Below are 26,740 nucleotides of genomic sequence, written 5' to 3'. Positions count from 1 at the left end.
CTGAGGTAGGTGACCAAGCCATAGCCCAGTACTCTAGGACAGTCATGCTGACTACAGGTGCAGCTCCTGCCCTGGGACTTGTTTTCAGCAACTCTTAGTCTTGCCTGGCTGCAGGAATTGAGAAGATGCCAGGAGATGAGCAAAACTAAATCAGCAGCTAAGGGGGAGTATGGTTTTCTGCATGGATGTAGGTAGGTGTCTCCATGGACATCCTTTCCCCTTCATGACTGTGAGCTTCTGCAGCCGCAGAAACCATCAAAGGGTGGCACTTGAACTTCTGTTTGTGTAACCTCTCATTGCTGTTGGAAGAGGGTGAAATCTTCAGACTGACGCTTTTGTCTGAATTTGTAAGTGGCTTCAGAAGCCTTAAAAACTTATTGCTGACCTGGAAAAAAATAGGGAAAAGAGGAGGGGGCTTTCTCCAGCAGCTTTGTACTGACGAGTAGTCTGGGGACATTTTTAGTACCTAGAAATTCCAGAAATAATAAGCAACTTATGATGCTTCCTCCTGAAATCTGATTTTAATTATGGTTTTGGAACAGCACTGGACTCGTATCTCAGCTTGTGATGGTGAAATGTAGTTGCAGATGAGGGTCACACTTGTGTTCTTTGTCTGCCAAAATACCTTCTCTTGAGCTCCTGCTATTTTCAGCCCATCTGTGCAGGAACCTGGTTCAGGCTGTCCCTCTTCTTATTACAACAAATTGTTTTGACACTATATGCAGATAGAATTTGGGCCCAGAGTAGCAATATTGAAATTAATTTAAGCCATCAGTCTCACCTCTGTTGTCTCAGCATTGTTTCCCTGCCACCATGGAAGATGCTGAAGTCAGGGATAATTTAGTACCATTTCTGTGGGTGAGCAAGGGGAAGAAGCACAGTGGTCTTACTGAACCTGTGTCTTGGATGACACAGAAAACTCACCAAAACCCAAACCCAATTTTTGTCTCATCAACAAGTAGGTAAATTGCAGTTTATTTAAAGGGCAGAGCCTGTGCAGAGTATTTGCCGTTACTAAAAACCCACACAGAGGAACACAAGGGTATGTATTTGGTTTCATTGGGATATGGAAATTACTCTAAATAAGGTTTCTTCTCTTTCCACCCTCCTTGTTTCACAAGCCCATGCCTGGATTCTTCCTTCGCCACCCCTGCTCTGCTTATTTTAGAGCATCACCCTGCATTTGGCAGAACGGATCCACGGTCTTGTGGCATGAGGGACAGTTGTCAATACTGATGAGATCTAATTCAGAATAATCGACTGGGAATTTAAATGTTCCAAATCCATTAAGGTACTCCGGTCATGCTGCAACTAAATAAAAGAGCATTGTTGTTTGGGTTTTTTTTAGTTTACCCTTTTAGAAGTAGGTGACACATCTATGAAGGATTTTTGACAGACAGGGAGAAGACAGGATTTATTACCTTTTGTATTAGGCTTTGAATCTAATTTTAAAATATATGCACTTATACTTCACCTGTTTTTTATGCATGTTTGTTGTGCCCAGTTTCCCATTGACACATGGTCACAAATTGAGTTTCTTATATATTTACATAACATCTGAATTTGAATCCCGTAGAACTGCCAATTGAATGTGTGCACCTATTCAGGATTCATACGTGCTTTGTGTCTGCACTTGTATGGGAGTGTCAGTCTATTCACAGGAATAGGTTAAAGCATTAGATGCTGATACAGGAATTTTCCATAATTTCAAGTACTCATAGGTTTTGAGAGAGAATTGTGTTTTGCTCTTTGTTTTTTTTTTTAATTTTTTAAAAAATTCATTAAACTTTTGCCCCATTTTTAACACTGTATTTCAGATTGTAGTTCAAACTGTATTTTGACAGTCACCTTTACAAAATGTTTTGGCAAAGACAGCACAGAAATGCCTGTGTAAGTAGTCCCACTGTTGATCATTATAGACATGAAGCTTGCTGATGCTGCTGTGAAATAGGTAAAATACTACATTAATTTTATAGACGGGCAAATGCTTTCATTTGTTTTCACCTCCTAATTTTTCCAAATAAGCCTGTGAGTCAGTAAGTACTATTATCCATGGTTCCGGATCCTGTGAAATAAATTTATTTCCTGCACATGTGTGTAAGCTCATTATTTGAGTGTAACCAGAATATCTGTAAGTGGCGACTAGTTTAGGGATTATATTATTGCACATTAATTAAAATACGCTGCTGCATCATCCAAAGCCTCCTCACTCCCCTGGATGAGGGTTCACGTGGATGTCTCATGATCATGTGTGTAGGAGATACCTGAAGAGCACCCATGTGGAATTCCACCTGCCTGTACCCATTCCCCCCAGCAGCCCTGGGCTGTCCTTGAGCAATCCTCCCCAGCCCAACCAACAGCATGTCTCCAGAGTTGAATGAGGAGAATGTGGGCCCCATCTTCCTCCTGCTTCTCATTCTTCTCTTGGATGCCCTCAGTGGAGTGTGACTGGGGTGGGGCCATCTTGGGTGAACTCCCTAGGAAAAGAAATGACAACACATTTCCTTTGCATCAGGAGAAGTTTGATTATTCACTAGTCAAGCTGAAATTCTAAAAAGCTTTTCTTTGAAGGTGGATGTCTTTTAGCACTTTTATTAGGTAGATTTTAGTGTATTTGTTGTCAGTAGAAGAGAGAAGAGGGACATGGCACAGCTACTAGGTTTTGGTTTGCCTTTAGGAGGTGCCCTATGTGGTGACATACTGGGTATTTTAGAGTTGAAATTTGAAGAGAACTCCTTTGGCACTTGCAGTATTTTTCCAAAGCCTGATTTTAATCAGCCAAATAACTGAAACCAACTCCTCCCAAGAATCCATCATAAAACCTAGTTTCTTACTCAAGATGTTTGCTTTCTCAGCTAGCTCCTTGGCCAGTTTTCCAATGGAAGATTGCCTTTTTTCCCGTGGGAGTGATTCCCTCAGCAAACATGAACGCCCAAATGAAATGAGTGTCTATCACCAGCCTGCACTTACTGCATGGGTTGGTTTAAGGATGAAGAAAACCATCAGAGACCCCTCAGCCCCTTTTGAGCACCATGTAAGAATTCTGTGGCATTGGGTTGCCCAAGGCTGACATGGGCAGCATGGTGGCATGAGGCTGTACTGAGAGGAGGTGTGTGAACCTCAGGTGGTGGGGTAAATTCAGTGACAACTCAGTGTCTCAGTCTTTCTCTTGCTCCAGGACGAGATGCTGATCTCCTATGGTCCCTTGATGAGATGTGGGGCAGCCTGGCAATGGAGACTGCATCAAATCAGCCTGGCAATGGAGAGTGCGCCCCCCGTACCTGAGTACTAACAAGCAACGTGAGCATGGACATGCACACTGGTCCCTAGAAGACATAAACTAGTAGAAATCAGAATACCCTTTAAACTGCTGTGATTTAAACCTAGGCTCAGTCTTGTCTTAAAATCTGCAGTGTCACTGAAGCAGAAGGAGCATTGCCAGTGACTGAAATCTCTCTATGTTTTCCTCAAATACTTTCTCACAGTGAGGAATTGCTTATACAAGTTTCCATGAGAGTGAGTTGAATTCTCTTCTACCTCATTTTCCACCATTAAAATCCTGATTTCTCATTGCAGTGTCTATGTGATGCCAAATAGTATTTTAAGAGGCAGAAATAGCAAAGCTGAGTCATCAGATCACAGTATGACTTTCTAATCTCAGTTGGAGTTTTAGGAACAGGCCTTTGTAAGTCAAACAATTACTCTTCTTTGTTGAGGAAACACTAGAGAGAAATAGAAAATGTGATGCTCCCAGGATGTCTGAGAGTAAAGTAGTTCAGCTGCTTAAGAGGAACCACCCCATTGACTTTATGCCCTCCCCTGAGAGCAGCAGGACAACTATAGACACTGTTGTAGACACTGATCAAACTGCCTCAAATTGCCCAGAGAAGTTGTGGCTGCCCCACTCCTGGAAGTGTTCAAGGCCAGGCTGGATGGGTCTTTGAGCAACCTGGTTTACTGGAAGATGTCCTTGCCTTTCAGAGAGGGGTTGAAACAAGGTGGGCTTTAATGTCCCTCTCAACACAAACTTCTGTGATTCTGTGGTTACATACTGTGCCTCCAGGAGCTCCCCTTAAAGAGGCAAAAAGGAAAAAACTGAAAAACAAAAACATGGTCTCATCTACCAGGATCACAGCAAATCTTTTGAAGGTCTCAGCCACCTAACTTCACCCATCCCTTTTGATAAAGCCATATTTTTAAAGGTATTTTTCTGATCCGTTGGTTGGAAATGAAGGCAGCAGACTCCTGGGATCAGGGCTGGCACCGAGGGCTGTTGGTGCTGCAGGGACACAGTGAGGCAAAACAGGGTTCATCCATGCAGGAGGGCTTTACACTCCCACCCTTTGCCTTCCTGTCTGAGAAGAGACATGAAGGGCTGTTGCCTGCTCATGGAGGGTAGTGTTCGTTTAAACTGGAGACATGTAGATAAGTCTTCACTCCTTATTAGTGAGAAAAGTGCTTGTTGCATTAGATCAAACCGTGCCCTCATTTATGTCTGTGAGCCCTGCAGGATAGATGTGGGGAACCCAGCCTCATAGAATCACACTGGTCTTTTGTTGCCTCGAGAGTATTGTGTGAATCTGGTGTTTACTGTCTGACTGTATTTTATTCAAGAATCAGTCAAGATAGATTTGTTTGACCAGACCCGGTCAGACTTTCACTACAAAGGGGCAACATCTACAAAGTACCGTGGCGTTTGTGGTCAGTATTGGGACCACTGGCAGTACAGACTGTGTTTTGCACAGGAGCAAAGGAGCTCCTGCACAGGAGCACCACAGGCTGCAGAACCAGAGAGCACAGCTCCATATGGCTCCTTTCCTGAAAACAGCCTCAAATTGTATACATCTTATTGTCAGTGAAAGGCAGTGACATACCCTCCCTCAACTCCTGCTGTATTGGTAACACCAGGGGTGGTAATGCTGAGTAGAAATGTGTTCTCTACACACTGCATTGCCTAAAATCTCTTGATGGTTTAGAAAAGCTGGATAAAATTACTTAGTCAATTTAAATTGAAGGCAGATCTTTAGCATAAGATTTGCTCATTTTAGTTCTTCCAGTTATTCAGGATCTCTCTACTGTATTGGTCTAACAAATATCTTAAATATAAAAATTTGAGTGGTAGGAATTTTTGCTGATAAAACTCCCATAAAATTCATCCCCACCAGCAAATTTTTCTTACTTTCTTATGAGGCTTGGAGCAGTGCTTGCAACACCTATTTTAGGGTTAAGGATTTGACCAGAGGGCAGAGTAGATTGTAGAATACAAAGGCTTCATGGTTTTCAAGTAGACAAAAGGTGTAAAGCTAAACTCCATGCAGAGACCTTCGTTGCAAGTACACATATTTTCTGGCTTTACATGGATGACTGTAAGTGTGTATTCAGCCACATGGGTTACTAAATACAACTAATGTAATGGCATTTTCCTCCTTTCCAGAGCTTACCCACACCACATTATTTCTTAGGGGCTTTTAGTTCTCTCTTCCTGTTATACCAAATACGTCAAACACGCACACAAGAGGAGATCCCCACCGGCAGCAAACATGTTGATCTGGCGCAAGGAGCCACAGCTAAAGCTTCCTTAGTGTTGTGGCATCATGCTGCCTTTCAGGTGTGGTTCTGGTAGCCAAACAAAAAATCCTTGTTCATCCTATTTGAATGTTTGTTGTGGAATTTGTTAGCAAAACTTTACATAGCTCTAGCCACTTTCTGACAAATTTTAATATGAGTTTCCAACCTACTCTGAGCTCTCAGCTGATGCACAGTAGAAATGCACAGAGTTAATTTGTTCCACTGTTGTTTGCTGCTTTTGACCAAACCTAAAATATCTTCAGTTAATTTCAGTCATGCTTACAAGATAGCCACTTTTGATTCTGCTGCCAGCTTTGTTTTGTTGTGCTTCCTCTTCTTAGTACAGTGCATCAGATAAATGGGGGTGTAGAATGTTCAGACTTTTTTCAGTAAAGTCAAAGAATACGTTATACCTATTGATGTAATTTCAAAATGATTGAATGTACTCCTTTTCTCATAAATGCTTATTAATTTTGTGTCTAACCCTGTTGCGTTTTGAAGGATCCGTTGCATAACTGCAATCAATTAAAAATCTGACAAACTGCAACCATTTTAATTTACTCTAAATTCCGAGTGCTTTTTCCAGTGGTTTAAATTCACTAAAATTAAAATAAAGGAGGAAGATGTGCTGAAAGCAGCAGTTCTCCATAAGGGAGAACAGTTCTCCATTACTTGCAGAGCTTGAGTTTATTTGGTGACCACAGCGATCACAAGATTAAGAATCACCTCCATTGGAGAGCTGTAGCAAGATTGTCTTCACATTTTGGAAAGGCCTTTGTTAGGATGGGGGCTCAAACAGGAAAATTTAGGATGGCTGAGTAGAACAATAACAAAAATTCAATCTTAATTTTGGGGGGGAGACCGAAGGGAAGGGACGGCAGCTATTCTCTAAGGCCATCTCCTGCTTAGCATGTGCCACATGTCTCCCCACAGCCCCCTGCTCGCTGTCTGCTTTGCTGCCTCCTGTGGAATCCCGGGAATTGCCCTGCTCACACTGGGAGTGAACCCTCTCACCGGGGCCCTGGGCGCCTTCAACATCTTCCTCTACACGTGCTGTTACACACCCCTGAAGAGAATGAGCATTGCCAACACGTGGGTGGGAGCTGTTGTCGGGGCCATTCCCCCCGTCATGGGCTGGACTGCAGCTACTGGGAGTCTGGATGCTGGTGAGTATAAAACCCTTTCATTGGGTGAGTGGTTGTCAGGATAACGAACCTACTCAAAAGGCAGTAAACTTTGTTCTTTATGTTCTTGACCTGACCAGGCCAGGTTGGACACAGCTTGCAGCAGCCTGGTTTAGTTGAAGTTGTCCCTGGCCATGGCAGAGGGTGAAAAGAGATGATCTTTAAGGTCCCTTCCAACCTAAACCATTCTGTTATCCTGTGGTAAGGCTTTGAAAGCAGCTAATTTTGGTAACATTCTCCTTACACAGGTATTTCAGGGCAAAACAGAGCTGATAAAGCAGCATGACCTATTTAATATGTGTTCTGACCATCTTAAAAAAATCCAGAAGGAAAATAGCATATTTGATGTTCACATAGGAGAAAATGTTACATAATTTCAGGATTCAAATCGTGTTCAGGATTAAAACCATATCCAGTAAGATCCAACTTGCAAGAGACTTGCAGTTGGAAAATTCCTAGATGTGTTTTACTGCCTTTCCATAAGCCAGAAAATATCCTGGGAAGATTAATTTATTGGTGTATTTCTTAATTACCCATTGCTAAACTCTAAGTTACAAATGCTCCTTCCCTCCTCCTTGAAAAGCAAACGAAGATTTCTATTTTAGTAGCTGTGAACCACTTTTACATCCCTTGTAAAACACTGATCTCTTCAGCAGCTCAACTCTGACACAATCAGGCCTTGTTTTTCCTGCCAGCTAGAAACTTAAGAATCAAAGTGGCTCCACAAACTTATAGTCTGAATCAACTAATGAAGTGCAATTAATAGGTCTGTTAAGAGTTGGTTTAGCACACACTCATCCCACAGGGGGCCATATTTAAGGCTTGAATAATACTTTCAACAACAAGGCTTTTAACCAAAAATTATCAGAATTTTTGCAAAATCTGTTCTTTATGACTTCCTAGTAAAAGTCAGTCTGAGTTGGCTTTGTGTCCACATGTTCCCACACAGATCTAAGCCAGAGCAAGGATGGAAGGTGTTGTGGGTTTTTTTTTTCATTGTGTGCTGCTTCTATACAAATATTTTCTTCTCTGAAAGTTACTTAGACCTAGAAATTTTATGTAAGAGTATGTACAGTGTCTTGTGTTAGGACTGCATAACAGACATAGTTAACAGCTCTTGACTTTAGAAGAGGGAACATGACAAAAAAGGCATTGAGGGGCTGGAGCTTGTCCAGGAAAGGGAACAGAGCTGGGGAAGGGGCTGAAGCAGCTGAGGGAGCTAGGTGGGGGGGCTCAGCCTGGAGAAAAGGAGGCTCAGGAGGGACCTTCTGGCTCTGCACAACTCCCTGACAGGAGAGGGCAGCAAGGTTGGGGTCAGGCTCTGCCCCCAGGAAACAAGGGACAGGATGAGAGGAAATAATTTCATATCATTCTGGCTGCAGATACTTAGACCTTAACATTGTTTGGGGATTTCTGTGATGGTTTTACCACTTTATTGCAGAGTCAGTGTCCAAAGATAACTCTCATATGCCTGTGCTTCACCTGCACAGTTCAGCCTGGAGGAGCTGGAGTGCAGAGCTCCATGTCTCCAAAAGCCTTTGCTGTAGAGGCCAGTGAAAGCCCAGCAGGTTAAACCGGCACTGATTGTCATTATCTGTCAGCTTGCTCTTTGAGATCTATTTCGCAAAGAGCAAAGCTGTCCCTGTACAGCAGCAGAGAGGGCAGCAGGGAACCCCACTGGTGGCCAGGTAAGCTCTTCCTCTCTAACTTGCAGCTAAAATGTGGTTATGTGTCCCTGTGCCAGCTCTGCTATGAAGGCAATGATGCCACCTGTGGAAGATGCTAACTTTAAACCACCCAAGCAGAATTTGTCAGAACACAATAATCTGATGCATAGTGTGTTATGTATAGCTAAAACTTTTAAAATCACCTCCCAGTCTGTGTCAGGGACGCAGGCAGCTTATTTACTAGAGAAAGAAATGTTATTGAGTTGATACTGGTATTTGTAATGAAGCACACCTGGGTAGAGTCCTGAAAACAGGGACTGGAATGTAGTATTTTAGTGCATTTCAGTATCAATGGAAAACAAAAAAAAAAAACACAACACAAACCCTACAAACACTTTTACAGAGAAAAGAAATAGTTAGAAGAAAATGATGGCATTGTAGACTATGATTTTCAGTTTTAAACATTCTACTTTTGCCATAAGAGAGTTCAGCCCCTGGCAGCATCGTATCCATGCGGAATACAGGCGTGCATCCATACACAATACGCAGACCCGTGTGCCTTCCCTAACCAGCCTAGTCTCAGTTGTTGAATTCATTAATAATATGTAATTAGTGTGGAGACTTAACCTAGTTCTAGGTAGAGGTGTGAAAATGCCTTTGCACCTCATTTTAAAAAAATCATTCTACTCAATAACAAAGAGGAATGTGAAGGAAGGGAGGCAGGAAACTAATGAGAAGGAAAATTCTCACCACTGAAGTGGTGGGTTTTTGAGTTTACATTTTCCTGTGGATTTTCTCTCCTTGTAATCTTCTCACAGCAGCCACATTGTTCTACATGTTGCTGGTTATAGGGAAAACAATATTTAAGTGTAGCCCTTTCATTACCATTTGTGGGGAACTAAGTGTTAAACTTTGTTTGTAGCTGTTAGGACAGCCATGTCTGCTTCCTTCAGGAGTTCCATGACATGGATGCTGTGAGATATTTTGTCCTTTGGGAGAGTTGGAGATGGTGCCTTAGAGAGTTGAAGTTGGTTCCTTGTTTCCAATTCCAGAGCTAATAACAAAGTATCTCAGAGTGGAGCAGCCTTGTTTGAATTTGTCCTCATTTTGTTTATGACTTTTAAAGATGAGTACCTTAGCAGTTTCTTGCACCAGAAAAAAATACTGTGTATTTACAGATAGTAATCTGGGACCCTCATATTTCCAGTGATGTAAACACTTGCTGTAATTTATAGAATACTCATAGAATCATAGAATGACTTGGGCTCGTAAGGAACCTTAAGGACCATCCAACCCCCTGCCACGGGCAGGGGCACCTTCCACTAGACCAGGATGCTCCAAGACTCATCCAACCTGGCCTTGGACACTTCCAGTGATGGGGTAGCCACAGCTTCTCTGGGCAGCCTGTGCCAGAGCCTCACTGCTCTCTGAGCAATTTCTTACACTATGCATTTTTGCTGATCAATTACCTGGTACTTCCCAGGAATGTTTGGTTCCATTTCTGCCCAAATAGGTAACTTCAACTGTATGCTCCTAAGCCTGATTGAACATCCCGCCCCCATCCCTAGATTTTGTGCCAAAGTAATTTAGGGAAAACCTCCCGTTTCAAAAGCAGAAGATAAGATTATCTCTGGGAAGATGTGGAATTCTTTGTTGTGGGTTTGGGGGGGGTGTGTTTTTTTAATGGCAGCTGTTTGAAACTGATGAAAGATGGGGAATGTTAACATTTCCTCGCTGGGGGAGTGAGTGCAGGTGAGACGGTCAGAAGTGCATGATAAATGTAATTTATCACGAGGATATCACTGCCACATATCTGGGGTATTTATGCAGAACTTAACTGCCAGCCTGTGATCTGCAGTAACATGTTTGCTTCCTTGAAAGCAGATTTCATTGCTCTTTCTTGGTACTATTTGTTTCTGAAGAGATTTGTTTTTCTAGCAAATCAAAATACTTTGAAATTATTTTGCAAGGGAAGGACTAACAGGAAAATAATGACATTCACTTAAAACCTTAAGTGATAGCAGAGAGACAGGAAGGTAAGTCAAATTTGGCAGTGTCCCCTGTTCTGTGCCAGATCCCCCTCCTGCATGGGATCCACAAACGGAAGAGCTCCTGGCTGTGCTGCAATGCTGCTGAGCTTGTGAGCAGAAAGAAAGAAACAGAGCTGTTTATTCTGGTGTGTAAGAGTGCATACATGCTTTAAATTATCCTCACTCTGCTGTTCTTTCTCCCTTGACTAATGTCCATTTAAACTTGTTATTTTTAGTTAACAGAACACTGAAACTGGAGTAGATTCAAATGGCACCGCCAGGAATTTCTTCCTAATATCAAATCTAAATTTCCCTCTCTCAGTTTGAATCCGTTCGCCCTTGTCCTGTCACTAGATTTCCTGATGCAGAGTTGTTCTCAGGCTTCCTTGCAGCTCCTTCAGATTCTGGAAGCTGCTGTGATGTCTCCATACAACTTTCTCTTCCCCAGGGTGAACAGTCCCAGTTCTCTCAGCCTGTCCCCATAGGGACAGATGCTTCAGTCTCCTTATCAACTTTGTGGACTTCTTGGGTCTTGCTCCAAAGGACATGGTCCCATGTCCTTGTTATGCTGGGGGCCCAGGAACTTTTGTACTTCTTCCACTGACCGTGCTCTGCTCAGGCTGGATCCCGCCAGCGAGCAGGATCAGTGTCACGGAGCAGAGCAGTTTGGTGCCACGGAGTTCATACAAACCACCCAGTGAGATGGAAGTGACAAGCAGGGCTCCTCTACCTAATGTGCTTATCAGCTAAAGAGATTTATTCTGAGTAGGTGGTGGCAGAGCAGATAAGGGCCCTGACAGTGCAGCAGACATTGCAGAGCCACAGTGGCCCAGGAGCCATAGGTATTACTGCACCAAAGAATGTTTATCTAAAGAGACTGTTTAGTTTATCAGATGCTCCACTCCTGATCTCGTTCCCCTGAAAGACATCTTGTACTGATTTTCATTCATTTTCAGAAATCTAAATAATTCCTCGGGGTATGGAATTTATAGACTCAGTATCAATTGTAATCATGTGGAGGCTGATTTTTAAATTGCCTTTACTTTGTAATTCAAATTGTGTTGTATGGTAGACATTAATTATGTCAGCCAGCATCTATTTACAAAAGGGGATTTAAAAATGGGCAGTTCTTATCAGCTAGTGACATTTGGCAGATGGATGGTTTCAGTAACAAAAAAAGGAGAATAGGAAAGAGGGGGGCCTGTGCCCAACCTGCCAAAGGCTGGAGTCTCTCATACTTTCCCTGGTGTAGCACTTGTCTGCCAGTAGGAAGGAGAGCAAAACAACAGCTTAATTGCATGCAAAATTAGCTTGAAGATCTTTGTGTCCCTTCCAGTTAAGCACTTGGAGCTTTCAAAGCCCCTTGATGTGGGAGCAGGTCTGGGAGCCAGCCGCCAGAGCAGGGCAGCTCCAGCATCCCACTGCCGGAGGAGAGGAGGCTCCGGCTATAAACCCCCACTGGTAAACTCAGCTTTTCAGGGTTTCACTTCCCCAGATGAAAGGGCAGAATTTGTGGTCTGTTCCAGAGGAAACAGAGATATTCATGTCACTGACATATGAGACTTGGAGCTAGGGGCCCAGGAGTATGCTTTGTGGGGGTAAAAACTGTAAAAATGAGGCAGAGGGACAACACTAGTGAGCAGCTGGTCTGAATTTAGGACAAAAGCCAGTGGGCTATTTTTTTTCTTCCTTTCCATCTTCATAAGAGACAAAAGAAATGGCAGCTCCACTGCCGGGGCACCTGGGGACCGACCCCACAAGTTCACAGGCAGTATGCCCTTTGCCTGGTTCTCTACCCTGTGTGTGGCTGATGGGATAGCCCTGAGCCCCTGGGTGTGAAACACAGCACCCACAGAGAAAACAGGATGGGGGGATCTGCAGGAGGGACTTGGAGGAAAGAGGTGGCTGATGAGGAGCGTGGCTCTGCAGATTTGCAATCCTCTGCTGAGTCTGGTCCTTTGGTAAATGCTTCCTCAACATATTTGCAAAAGACTGTATTTTCCTCTTACCCAACAGGCTCTTCTTTTATGGCATCTATTGCTGGGGTTAGCTAAGGTGAGTTATGTATGGTGTTGTTTTCTCAGCCTTGCCTGTGTAATGAAAGGTGTTTCCCTGTGAGGCTTTTGGCTGCAATAACCTGTTGTGTGTCACACAAGAAGTGCACATGCCTGTGTGTGTCCATACACACACAGCTTTTTTCTATGTGGCGAGCATACCTGAGGACATCTGGCTTCCTTCTGTTAAAGGCAGAAGCCAGAAACACTCTCTCAAGGTGAAAAATCCCACAGCCAACTTCATTTCCTATTCCTGGTGGATGCTGAGGATCCTTTTGTTTTGCAGACAAGTCAAACACACGGCCAGCACCCCCTTCCCTTTCAGTGCTGCTGCAGAGGAGTCTATTGCAGCCCCTAGATGCTCCTGCTCCACAGGCCTTTTGTGCCATCCTTCAAAAGAAACAGCTATTGAAACCCCTGACCATGAAGCTTTTGAGTTTTCCAGTGTTTTCCTCGTCGCCCTTGGTTTCCACGATGGTGTAACCTTGGAGGGGCACAATGCAGGCTGGGCTGTGCATCCCACAGTGACAGCCAGGACCATTGTCCCAGCCCAGGGACCTTGTGTGCAGCTTTAGAAGTGACACTCTCTTTCTCCTCTCAAGGCTGCTTCGCCACGCTCGTGCCATCCAGCACAAGCAGTAGCATCTACTTTTGTTTTCCAGTGGAAGCAGAAGTGCTGATTGTTGTCTTGCTGTGGTGCTGATGTGGGTAAAGTAGAGGGAAATTGCATCAGTTTGGTTAGGGTTAGTGTCTAGGTAATTCCTGAATGTCTTTATGTTTGAGAAGGCTGCATAATTGCAAATTAGGATGTAAATTTTGGCAAGATAATCCTGTTCGTAATTCTAAAGACAGTGGGAAGAATTAAGTAGCTGGTAACATTTCTCTTCAGAAGGGATGATATCAGGACAGCATCTTGAACACTTGTAACTGGAGGTCACTTGATTTAACAATCATTTGCCATCACCAAAACAAGCTGAAGCACAGGCAGTAATGATTGTACCTTCCAGCTCCCCTTCACAAACAGAAAATGCAACCAAGAGCTGGACAAACCAGTTCTTCTGGATCAGGACATCACAGTGTGTTCTGGCCATGACTCTCCAAACCACTGTGCATCTTTGTACCAATACTCCCAAATAATCCTGTAAAATTGTGTTGAACCTGAAGTGGGCAACTAGGCTTTGACAAGATTTTAAAATCTTTCTTTACTCCCAGAATTGCTCACAGTTACAAATCTCCAGGGAAGACTACGGTGTTAAACTTCTGGATGAGCACAGAAGAAAAGACAGAAAATAAAGGGTTTGGACATGTATTCTCTACATTTCTTGTCAATTTAACATCCTGTGAAACTTATATAGGACCATGGTAAAGAGTTTGGGACTGGTTATGTTAAAATTTCTTGTAGAAAAGGTGGAAAAGGCCGCCTGAGACAGCACGGGTGCTCACAGGCAGGTGGATACAGCTGGAGCAAGTCAAATCTCTGAGCTCTAATCTACCTTGTCTGAGTTAAAGAGGAGTAATTTGTTCAACATCTTTTAAGGGAAGAGAGCCAGTTGTGTGCTATCAAGTAAAACGGTGTGTGGTTGTTTCCTGACTATGATCCATTAAGAGGCTGAGCTTACACTGCCAAAGCCTTCGCCTCCCTACAGCAGCCAAACCCATACCCGTTTTCTAGAGACAAAAGGCCAGTGCTTTCCTCTCTTAAGTCACAGCTACCAATGTCTGGAAATAATTTTAAAATTCCTTCACATTATTCAAGGCAGAAGAATTACTAAAATTGTGCTTTAAGCAAAACAGCATTCTTAGGTTGCCAAGGCAGTAAACACCAGCTTTGGGAAATGCAGTTAAGATTTCAACATCTGTTTTGGAGCTGATATTTCACTATTCCATGTTTATTTTAATGCCTTGTTGGCCACTTTCCTGTTATACATATGCAGCACCAGAGCAAAGACAGAAGGAGCAAGTCTGTTCTTGAAATGATGCTACAGGTAGCTCCCATTCCGTATTTTTTTGTTTTATTGATTAAGTGCATAGGTGTTTGTCCTGTCTATAGCCTGAACATGATCTGAGATGTTTGCAGAACCCTGTGCAGTGGGAAAGCACTGTGTGTTCTTTACAGTACAATGAGAAGGGCAAGAGAGCACATGTTGTTCCTCTGCAGTGTGTTTTCAGGAACATGGTGTTGATACAGCAGTCCCTGCAGATAATCTGGGACGTTTGTCCTGACTTGTGTGGACAGCCTATGTTCACCTGCTTTTTCAGGCTGGCCAGACTCTAGCTGATCTTGCTCCTGAGTCTGGATCTTCCACAAAAACACACTGTGCTCCAGCCTGTGCCCCTCTGTAGTTCAAGGACTTTTCTTTGCTGGAAAAACCTGTCTTCAGAAATTTTTTGAGAGTTTCGGCTGGACCATCGCAAAGTGTTGTGCCTCATTTAAGCTGAAATAATCCATCTCTGTGTGAAGCCATCACTGTGGCTCCATGTGCCAACTGGACAGGTATAAAGCTCTTTGATGATGAAAGATATTGCCAGCATGAAAGAGGCATATTTCAAATTGTTACTTAAGAGAGTGCCATTCTCAACACAAGACAGGCAGAATTCAAACATTATTTCTGCCCTTTAGTGGTTAAGAAGGTAGGTTTGCAGTCCTCAGGTTGCTCAGTTTGGTCAGAGTTATGTTGGCACTAATAACTCAGCAGCTGTATGTACTTATTCTTTCTTGAGTAAATGTTGTATGAACTTGAACACTATCCTTTATGGGACATGAGAAGTTTGGGCAACTGGCATTTGATCTGGAGCATTTAATCACTGTGTCACTGATGTTGGTGTGAGCTCAGGGTGGGCAGGACAAGGAGCTGTTGATGCCTGAATGCTCTACTCTCCTCTCCAGATGTTAGCCAGTAGTCAGAGCCCATAGCCTGCAAGGACTTACACCCAAAAAAACATTTTCCAGCCTCCTTCTCGTAGGGGCTCTTCCTGCCCAAGGACTTAGTCTGGCTCCTGCACTGACATTGCTCTCTCATCTGAGATTTGGACCATCCAGCAAATGGGATCATCATAAATTGCTCTAGAAGGAACAAACCATGAAGTTTGAATCACGATTTATGAAGAGCCGCATGGCCTTCTTAACACCTTAAAGAGCAGAACTTTAGAAGGGTGTGCTTCTTGCTCTTGTAATTCTGAAAATTAGACTGTCAGCTGCTGCAGTTTGCAAACCCAAAGTCCTTTTGGAAGTCTGATCTCACAATTTTTTCGAAATCTTATCCAAATTTATTGAACTATAAAACATCCAAGCAGTTGCTGAATGACTGTGAAATTTAGTGTCCTGTTTGTTTTAGAAAGAGTGCAATTTATAAAACTTCAGTATTTCACTAGATGAAAATATATTTACGGAGAGAAAGAACCATTTTCTACCTTCTTCAATGCCAGCTGACATTTTTGCTTTATCTTACATGTTAAAATAAAATAAAAATCTCAGCTTGTTCTTGTTTATTATAAAGGAGATCTATTACTATTTAAATAAGTCACAAAGAAAAATTTAAGAAAAGAAATAATAGCTTAACCTTAAAATTCATGAGGAATAATAAAACCTGTTATTTATCCTGAGTTCTTTGTGTGCTTTAGGACCTACCTGGTTCTCTGCGATCCTGGAACTTTTGAGATGATTTAAGACAGTGAAAAGAGATGAAAGAATAAGAACTCAGGAAGAAGATATTTTATTCCTATTTTGCACACAAGAGTGAAAGAGTTCTGGAGACCTGGGCCTTGTTTTCTTTAGGTGGCCATTTTTTTCCAAAATCAAACAGGACTGATCTGACAACTTACTGGGATTTCTAAGTGTCTGCTGCATCTGTCCCAGGTTCTCACACTCAGAGAGAAGAATTTGTCATAAATGGGCTCAATTTTAGCAATTAAAAATTTGGCCAAAAAGACTAGGGAGTTTGGGATACCAACAAGCCAGCCAGGTACTTGTGGTCCTGGAATTTATGAACCATTGCAGAAAAGCAGACAGATCTGAGTTCCTGTCAGTCTGCCTGTTCTCAGATTTCCACAAGCTGTGGAGGAACCAAGAGACCCCAAGGTGCTGGATGTCTCTGCATGTCCCTGGGTGTCCCTGGGTGCTGGCTGTCTCCTGCTGCCCAAGCAATGACTCTGGTCCAACAACCAGCTTTGCTTTTGTGAACCCTGTGCCAGGTCCATGTGTTCCAGTTGGGAACAACCTTGTCTTATGTTCATTTAATTATAAACTCTGTAGAGAAAAGTGAGATTTGCAATGATTAAACTGAGTTCCCAAACTGTTGGGAACAGCACAGAGGCCATAGAGTAGATCAGTTCTGTTTAGAATCAGATTAGTCTCCAGAGTTTGTCTCACTGTAATATTGCTTAAAAACACTGATGACTTAATTATGACATAGTTAACATTCATCTAGTAATTAAGGAGTATTACAGTGTCTGCTCTGGGCTTGACAGGATTCCTACTGTGAACTCATTTGATGCTGAGTTGTACTGTACCATGTGTCGTGCTTTGCAAGTCATCAGTCTTTCGTGACACTTAAAAATCTCTGACAACCCGACAATCTCCGCCTAAGTCAAGGAAATTACAGGATGTCCCAGCACATGGGAACCAAACAAAAAGATTGGGTCAGTTAAAGTCCTCATAATGGGCTATTAAATTGTTTCACTGTTCAACCTCTCTGTAAAATATCAATTATCTCAGTGGTTGTAATGTAATCAAAGTAATTGAATTCCAAAGGCTTGCATGTAAAAACCAGAGCTTTGTAAATGGGAATCCAGCCTCAAGTATTTCAGTTGGTCTGTTTGTGTTTAAAAGTTTCTCCAGATGACTTTTTTTAATGGTGTCATAGTTAGGGAACTGTTAAAGGGCTTTGTGTGTTTGAGGTTTAGGGTGTGTTTTGAGTTTGGCTGCGCACAACATTTGAAAAACTGAATAAGCAAAATCTGCATTAGAGCCGAAACACAGGGACACAGACACAGGTCTGGAGTTGTGTGAAGCAGGGACAGCCTCTGCTCCATGTCTTAGGCCCTGGCTTCATCTGCTTAAGAGTCGTTAGCTGATGGATAATTGTAGCTTACCTTTACCTAAGTTCTGAACAATGACAAGCTAGTGTCTCTAAAGCACTTCAGATGTGATACTTGAAAAATACTGCTCTCTTAGGTGTAGCACATTCAGGATCTTGCCTCCATTAATGTGTTTTACAAGAATAAGAAAAATCTACAGAGTGACTTATGACAAGAACATTTTCCCTATTGTGTGATGTAGGGAGAACTGCTCCTTCAGTAAGTTTAATTCTGGTTTATTTCAGCAGAACTGCTCCCTCAGGTTTCAGCAGAACTGAATCAAATAGTGTTCTCTTAGGGCCAAATTGACTTTTCTGGCTATGAAATTCTGAAATTATTGGTAATTTTGGGGTACATCACTTTCAGCTGTCTTAAAAGGTTCCAATTGAGAAAAGGTGCTAACATCCACATCAAAAAAAAAAATCTACTTTAGAAGGATTGTGTAGCTGGATTTGAAGCATTTTGGGCAATAGACCAGGAGGAAATGGAGTAACCTAATTGTGGCCTTCCAGTACCAGACAGGGCCTAAAAGAAACATGGAGAGAGACTATTTACACAGGTCTGGAGTCACAAGGGGAAATGGCTTCACACTGACAGAGACTAGGTTTAGATTAGATGTGAGAAAGAAATTCTTCCCTGTGAGGGTGGGCAGGCCCTGTCAGAGGGTGCCCAGAGAAGCTGTGGCTGCCCCATCCCTGGAAATATCCAAGGCCAGGATGGAAAGGGCTTGAAGCACCCTGGTCTAGAGGAAGGTGTCCCTGCTCATGGCAGGGAGTGCAATGAGATGATCTTTAAGTTCCCTTCCCTGTGATTCCCTGGAATTTGTGGCAGACAATGTTGTTCTGAAAGCTGCACACCCAAGGTATGTGTGTCTGTCTCTGTGCTTCATGTAATTAGTTTCCAGAGGTACATACTCACTTCAAGGAGTATTTGTTACTCGTTCGAAAAGCAGTGAGATGCGTCTTTTGCATCACTTCTGCATTTATAAGCTACTGGTAACCTGCATGAAGTCTAATGGAGAGTTCCTTCACGAGTGATAAGGTAGGGGGAAAAAAAAAAAGGCAATTTTGCAAACCAAGATTATTGCTATTTGCATGACAACACCAGTGCGAGTTGTGCTATTAGAGACAAGAGCTAGGCATGCACAGCTCCAAGAAATAGATGGAGAGGAAATCTGAACCATGAAGCTGTTCAGAGGACACAGTGACTTGGGCTTTGTCAGAATTGCTGGAGAAGAATTTGCTGCTTCTCTCAGGTCATTAAGATAACGCTTGATGCATGGCTCCATTTGGAGAAGAAGTTTCCATAGAGAATGAGTTCATGGAGGCAGGCAGATACAAAGAAAGCATTTTAATGTGAGAGCAGAGGCTTTGAGAGCTGGGTAAACAAGAGGAAAACCCGGAATGCCTATAACATTGCAACAGCCTTGGGGGATTTTTTTGTGTCTTCAAATAAAATTAGTGAAGAGAGCTTGGTCTGAGGGCCTCCTGGAGGCTCATTAAAATTAGCACATGAGTTGCTTCTGCTTCAATAAACCGCGTACTGTGTCCCAGGAAGAGCTGTGGAAATGTGGTGCTTCCATAGCTCCTTTTTAAATGTGAAAGTAGTTAATTGGTGTGAATAGAGTTACTTGATCAAACTGATTAGAAGTTTCTGCAGTTGGTTTGAAGGAGTCAGTTCTCCATCTCCTGTTAGTTCATTAACAGCTTCTGCCAGTTCTGCCCCTTGCCCAGGTCCATGATGGAGCTTGTGCTGTGCCAGGAGCAGTTCCCTCCCTCATCCAGTGGGCAGACAGAGGGCTTGGCCTAGCTCCAGCCTTCCAGGGTGTGGTGTTCCCCAGGTCTCAGGAGCAGCAGTTTGTCCTCCTTGTCCTCTGTCACTGAGCTGGGCTCCCTGTGTCTGGTTGATGCAACCACTGCTTTGCCCACTAGCTGTTTTCTTCTCTGGACACACCAATTCAGGAACCTGAGAGTAGAATCTAGAGGCTCCCAGGAATACAGTCTCTTGCTCAGTTTCGCTTCATTCCCACCAATCTTCCCTCAGGTAGAGACAGTTGGTGCAGGAACCAATTAGCAGTAGTTCTTTAGAAGGAAGTGACTTGCTGAAATGCTTTTCAAATTAAGTGCTCCAAAACTAGATAAACCACCATGCTCCAACCCTGTGTGAATGCCATGAAAACCAGAGGTTCCTTATCTCATGGGTCTGCCCTGTCCCTGTACAGAGCAGTGCCACCAGTGTGCAGTGTCACTGGTGTCACAGGTGAGTAGCACTGCCCTCTTGCAAACAGGGTGTGACATCTGAGGTCTGTGTGTGGCACTTCCTGCAGGGACCATCTAACACTCTCTCTCCCACTGCAGGTGCATTACTGTTAGGAGGGATCCTCTATTCCTGGCAGTTCCCTCACTTCAATGCCCTCAGCTGGGGTCTGCGGGAAGATTACTCCCGAGGAGGATACTGCATGATGTCCGTCACTCACCCAGGGCTGTGCAGGCGGGTGGCTCTGCGGCACTGCTTGGCCTTAATTGGACTCTCAACAGTGGCTCCTGTCCTCAACATCACCACGTGGACTTTCCCCGTGATTTCGCTCCCTATCAACCTCTACATCTCCTACCTCGGCTTTCGGTTCTACAGGGATGCTGACCGCAGCAGCTCCAGGAAGCTCTTCTTCTGCAGTTTGTGGCACTTGCCAATGCTGCTGCTTGTCATGTTCACCTGCAAGAAGTCGGTCCTGGAGAAGGAAGACAAAGGCGAACTACACAGGGGAAGTCATGAGATGGCTGTGGAAATTAGATTGCCTTAAATGTCAATACCTGTCATTCTCATGACACATCAGGTAGTATATTTTAGTGATTGCAAGGGGGAATCCTGTGGGAATCTGTTTGAAGAAGAATCATTGTGCCTAGTGACCACTTCATGTGATAATTTTGGGGTTTTTTTTTGAAAGTGAATAGTCAGGAGAGCTTAAAGCATTCAGGGTCTTAAGCCCCTTAATTCATCACAGGTTATGATTTAGTCTATGCCAGAAGCACATCACTTTGGGATGACTTTCCTAAGTCCCTGTGAGTCGTGGTCTCTGTCCTCATGGGTAGTTGAGGTAGTTAAGTTAGGAAGTCACACGCGCACACGTGCTGCCTTTAGCACTGGCAACCTTGGTGAAGCCATCAGGAAGTGACCAAGGAATGATTTCTCACCCTTCTCCCCAGGCACCCTTTAACTTAGGCTTTGAAGAATATGAGAGGGTGAACTCTGCTTCTCTGAATCTGTGCCATCCCTGCACCGGTATTACACCAAAGCCTCAGTTTTGGGTTTTTTTTTTCAATCAGCTGCTCCTCCCAAGATTCCCACTCACCTCAGTAGATTTTTAGCTCTCATACACCTGGCACAGTGCTAAAGGAGTGACGAAAACTGTCTTTCAGCACAACACACACAAGCATTTGAACAGCTCTCCTGTAGTGTATCCCTTGGACACCCTGAGCCATTCCACTGTATCTCCATCACAGGGAACTTCTGACTCCCATGTGGTTTTATGTCATTAGTGTTTGAGCCCTGTGTTTCAGATCTTCAGCTGGTAAAAACCACCATCACTGTTTATGGCAGAGAGGCTGTGAGTTGTGGAGGAGGTGAGAAGCGTATCCCAGAGCTGGGTGGTTGTAAGGCTTTTCCATGCTAAGGTGTCTTATGCCAGCCCATTGAGTCTCAGCATCCTTAGACGTGCTCTGGACTGGCACCAAGAGCTTGAGTTGTGTTTGATGTCACAGTGTGGGTGGTGGCTCAGAAGAGCTTCACTTTGGGGGTGATTAATAGGTAAAGAAACACATTTTACAGAAAAAGGGCTGGGGATTTTAATCTAACAGAATGTTCACTTGCTGATGCAGCCAGTGTCTCGCTGAAGCAATTATTGTGGATGGTCTCCCAAGAAGAGTGCATTATCCCTGTTAAATGATACACTGAAGAACATTTCTGGTCACAGTTTAACATGCTTTTGATCCTGCTGCTCAGCTGTGGCTCACCCTCATCTTGCCTGGAGCTGACCGTGACCTCCTGGTGTGCTCCCAAACACAGCAACATCGGGGCAGACAGAGACAGTGGTGATAGTTTATTGTGGTAGTGCCTGTTATGACTTGATGTATTTTCATGCCAAGATTTCTTTCCCATGTGGAGAGGGACTGGGCAGCACGATGAGCACTGATCCAAAGATACAGCAATACCTGAAAAGGAAGACACTGTCTCGAGCTTGTTCTCAAATAAAGCCCTTCAGGAAATGTCACAAATCTTTCACCACAGGTGTGTCACACTGACATAAAACCTTCCCTGGCTGCTCTCATGGACCAAGCCTGGCTCTTGGTCTCAGTTATGCTGGTGTAACTCAGGAGTGACACAGTTTAACCTCTGTTTTCTGGCAGAGGTGCTTGCAGGAGCAGGGCCACCTGTTTTCATGGCTCTTAAACAATTGCCTGCAAGATTTGGTGACTTGAGTGATTGCAGGTGAGAAGATGGAGCTCCCTCACTGTCTGACAGCCTCCATTGTGCTCTACTTACTGTGGGGCACACTTTGTGGAACTGTATGGAAACTGTGCAACTCCTGAATTTGTTTTAGAAATGCATCCAGTCTTCTCTGCAATAAAGTGCATACTGTCCAAAAAGAGATGAGTGCTCCAAATCTGTTACAAACTATTCACTTATTGTTGAAACTCCGGTCGAGTTCAGTTAATTGCAAAGGTATTTGGTAGTTTTGGGGCGCTTCTCACAGCAGCAATGTTCTTGACCACTGTAAGAGTAAGGACAGCTTGTGAAATACAGATTTATTGTGCAAGCAGCACACTGAAAATAGATCACATGTGAGTGGAAGGGGTTTGTGTGAAACCAAATAATTTGGTCAACCTTTAGGTGGGAGACGAACCTGAAAAGAGCAGATGGCTCACAAAAAATCACAGATTTTCCTCCCTGAGGCAGAAAGTGGTGCTGAGGCAGGAGGGTTGTGGGTTTCTCCTAAGTCATAGAGCCAGGCTTCAGATGGCCTGCAATTCCCGGGTGCTGCTGAGGAATTCCATTCTGATTAAAGGTCTCAAGGACATGCCTGTGGTTGTGTTCTGAAGAGAGTCATCTTCATTTCTTGGGCCGAAATGTGTAACATTCACAGGGTTCAGGGCTGGACAGGAGCTTGGTAATAATCACTGAATGAATGTAAAATGCAGGTCACTGAGTTGCACCAAGATCTCCACACCCAGTGAGTCTGGCCTTGAGGGAAAACATGGCTTTAGAATCAGTGTAACTGGGATTTAAATGTAAGATAATATCTTATTCAAATTTCTTATTTAAAAAGAAATGCTTTCTTTACCTGAGAAAGTGTTCTCAGCCCTGCTGCACATTGGCCATGTGTCAGGTGTCCATATGCTGCCATTTTACTGCCTTTAGGAAATTTTGCTGTTGCATGTGCTTTGCAAACAGACACCTTGCCAAAGTGAAGACTTAGCAGGAGATGGATATTGCAGTAGGTGCTCTCAGGTCTCTTTTTCGGTATTGCTGGTGCCACTATGGAAAATGAAAAATCCTGAACTGTCTGCCATCACCCAAGGGTGTTTGTGGTCCCTGTGATCCCCCAGGAAGGACTCATGTCAGCCATTCCCTCTCCAGCACTGCTGATATTGCTGCCCAAATTCTGCAGGGAAGGAGGCAGGTGAGGTGCATGAGGTGCCTTGCTGGGATGGCTTTGCACAGGAGGTAAACCTGGGCTTTCTACATTTCTATGCTGGGCTGTGCAAACATCAGGCTTTGAGGACTCCTTGAACCCGGAACAGCAGTGGAAATGCAATGTTGTTTTTCCCTTATCCCATCTGGATAATTTCAATATGGTTGTTTGTCACTCTTAATCCTGATTACTCAGGAACGCCCTGTGAACTGGTCCTGCAGAATCACAGAATGGTTTGGGTTGAAAGGAGCCCTAAAGATCATCTTGTTCCAACCCCCAGCCATGGAATACCCATTCTTTATGTGGTAGTAAAAAAAATAGCAGTAGTGTGCTGTATCCCTCCTAGCTCTTGATCTACTGGTAGCTGACAAGGTCCCATCTTGGTGTTGCTGTCACAGGAGGCAACTCTGCACCACCAGAAGCCTGTACTGAAGCTGATGGAGGAATCTGAACCAGTGACTCAAGAGGATGAAACTGGGTTTTGTCTATTTGGACTTTAAATATTTTGTGTGGTTTTGTAGATAAAACAGTAGCCCTGAGGCTCAGGAGATCTTCATTCTTTCCAGATCTCTGTAGAAGAAATGCACTCCAGCTGTAAAATAGGGATGGAGATACCTCTTGTTGGAGGAGGGAACAGCTCATGTCTCTGTCAGCCCACACCCATTGCTCTGAACAGCCCTGCAAGGCGAGTGCTGGGTAAGGCTGTGAGGAGTTGCAGGGAGACTGGGTCCCCTCCTCTCTCCTTTGCCCTGACGTTCAGCAGATCACAGAGCACAGCACTGGCCTGGCAGGGTGGTGTGGGGAGCTGAGCTATGTGACTGGGAGTTGCCCTGTGCTCTCAGGTTCACAAGGAGCCCCAGGCTTTGTGTGAGCTGTGTATGGTACCCCAGCAGAGCAGGTATCCTGGTACCCTGCCAGGGAGGCATCCCAGCACAGCAGGCATCCCAGCACAGTCGGCAGTTGCTGGGACAAAATGCTCTGCTCTTTGTTCCAGCATGAGTGAAGAAACCCAATCCCTGTGCTCACAGCACTTTTCCTTCTCATTTTCCCCACTGGGCTTTTTTTTCTCACTTCCTGTATCAATCTCCAATATAATCTGCCCCAGCAGAGTCACACATTCACACTCTCCTGGCTCCAGCAGCATTTCCCACTCAGCCAGGCCATGGCATTTCAAGACTTACACAAAACACATGTCCTTTTCAGTTCTGACAGTCCCAGAAGAGTAGGAATGGAAGGAGTGATACTGTTAGAAATCACCATTACAGACAGAAAGCATGTTGTCCTGGTTGCTCTCCAGAGTTGATTAGATATTCCCTCTTCCTGGGAAATGCAGGATGTCTACAGAACACTTTGCTATTAAAACAGAGATATCAGTACTGTTTCCCTGCAAGCAGCTCTGCTGGAGGTGGTAATTCTATAAGTTCAATTGCAGGCTGTCCCCGATGGCATTTTGAGTCATGGAATTTCTTAACCAGGCAAGGAGCCAGGCCCAGTGAGGGCACATGGGATGCAGGATGTCACTTGTGCTGTCCGTGGGACCTTGAGTCAATTTTCCTCTTGGTGCTGCAATTCCTTCTTCCCATCATGGCAAGGTCAGTGCTGCAGGGCAGGGCTTGTCCCCCAGGGGAACGTGTCCAGTACTTGGCCTCGCCCAAGGAATTCAGAAGTGTCATCAGTGATGACCCTCCTCCCTGAGATCCCTCAGACTGTGTACCCTTCTGGATGATTCCATCGATGTTTTTTAGTCCCCTCTGAAATAAAAGTACTACAGGATTCTATGTCTCCAACAGGAGGTCTAGTGACCTTCAGAGCTGCCTTCTGAACCCTTCTGTTCACAGAATCCCAGGGGTTGGAAGGGACCTCTGGAGATCATCTCATCCAATGCCCTGCCAAGACAGGGCCACCCAGAGCAGGTGACACAGAAATGTGACCAGGTGGAATTGGAATGTCTCCAGATAAGGACACTCCACACCTTCCCTGGGAGTTCCAGTGCTCTGCCACCCTCAGTGGAAGTAAGTTCTTTCTCATATTGAAGTGGAACTTCTTGTGTTTTAGTTTATGGCCACTGCTCCTTGTTCTGTCACTGGGCTCTGCTGAACAGTCTGACACCATCATCCGTCACCTCTGTTTTTTCTGCTTCCAGACTTTACCTGTTTGCGCTGAAGATTTTCCAGCTTGGATCAGCACTTCGGGCTGCTTTCCAGTATTTCAGAAAAGTACAGTTCATCTGTTTCACAGAACAGAGTTGGCAAAACAAGCTGTTTTCCCACAATGTGGAGATGTTTTCCTACCGTTCCTAACCAGTTCTGGCACCCCCAGGTCTTGGAGCGAGAGCTGACGGTTTGGCAGCGGGCTCAGGTTGGCACATTAAACCATTCTGGGAAGGTGCTGGGTGTTTTTCCTGGTGCCTGAAAGGCTGTAGCTCCCAAATGCTTGTTTGAGCATTGCTGACCCTTCCTAAGAGATGCTTTGCATGTGGTGGGCATGGATTGTACTGGGGAGCTGGTGAGGAGCTGCTGCCATGGTGCATGTGCTTTGGGAGAGCACAAGGACTCAGGAAAAGGTGCTAGAAAGGAGAGTGCCTGACCCTCACCACTAGTGCTGGAACAGCTCTAAATTCATGCCTGTATTCTCATTTTTGTAGGACACGTGACTCAGCCTTGCCCACTGAGTGAGGGGGGTACCCAGAGAGGTTTCCATGTGTCTCCAAAGTGTGGGCAGACCTCAGGATTGGGGCTATTTGGCGTTTGAGGTTCTTCCCCTGGTTTTGCTGTCCCAGATGCATCCCATGGTCCTTTCTGCCCCCTGTTCCCCTTTTTAACACTTTCTATTGTAATTACATATTCCTTTTCATACATTTTTTTCATGGAATGTGTGCTGTAACACACATTGTCTGTGCCCCTGAAAACTAGTTGTAGTCGGAGACAGACTCTCTGTTCTTCAAGAGAAATGCAGACTTTGGGGAATTGTCCTGGGTAATTTGAAAGAGCAGGAATCTGATCTCCCACGCTGACCAAACTGTCCCTAACTGGGATGACTGCGAGTAAGATGCACAGAGACCAGACCTTGCTGCCGGGGGATCTCCCAGCATGGCAGGACAGGCTCCAGCACTGAACTTCTTCAGGTGCAGGATTGGCATGGCACTCAAAGCTCATTTGCAAAGACGTGTCTGGCCCAGAGATCCATATTTTAGTTTTTTAACCAAGGAGAAAGATCAAGATTTTTGCTGCTGAGAAAGACTGGGAGATGTTTGGGGTTTTTCTTTTCTTTTTTTTTTTTTTCTTTTTTTTTTTTTTTTTTTTGTCATGGAGAGGAGACACTGTATCAAATTAAAATTGAAACAGAGATGCAAATAAAGTAATTAAGGCATTTCTGCAGTGCTTCCAGGGAAGCTGCTGGACAGCATCCCGACTGGGGAAAGGAACAGCCTTTCAGTTTATCAGCTGAATTCCAAGGTTTGGATGGATATTCC

General features: G+C 44.2%; 1 protein-coding gene across 1 annotated transcript in view; it reads left to right on the top strand.

The window, feature by feature from the left end:
- LOC102043819 (protoheme IX farnesyltransferase, mitochondrial) overlaps positions 1–22,222 on the top strand; it is a 140,118-nt gene extending 117,896 nt beyond the window's left edge. Inside the window, exons 7-8 of the mRNA XM_014309852.2 lie at positions 6,502–6,734; positions 19,937–22,222. Of these exons, the coding sequence (XP_014165327.1) occupies positions 6,502–6,734; positions 19,937–20,379 (676 nt within the window). The 3' untranslated portion in view covers positions 20,380–22,222. The remainder of the gene's footprint in view (positions 1–6,501; positions 6,735–19,936) is intronic.
- Positions 22,223–26,740: the final 4,518 nt, after the last annotated feature.

Source organism: Geospiza fortis, unplaced genomic scaffold (assembly GCF_000277835.1).
Source record: "Geospiza fortis unplaced genomic scaffold, GeoFor_1.0 scaffold485, whole genome shotgun sequence".
NCBI classification, from domain to species: domain Eukaryota; kingdom Metazoa; phylum Chordata; class Aves; order Passeriformes; family Thraupidae; genus Geospiza; species Geospiza fortis.
Note: the sequence above shows the minus strand (reverse complement) of the source record. Positions and strands in the feature narration are given on the sequence as shown.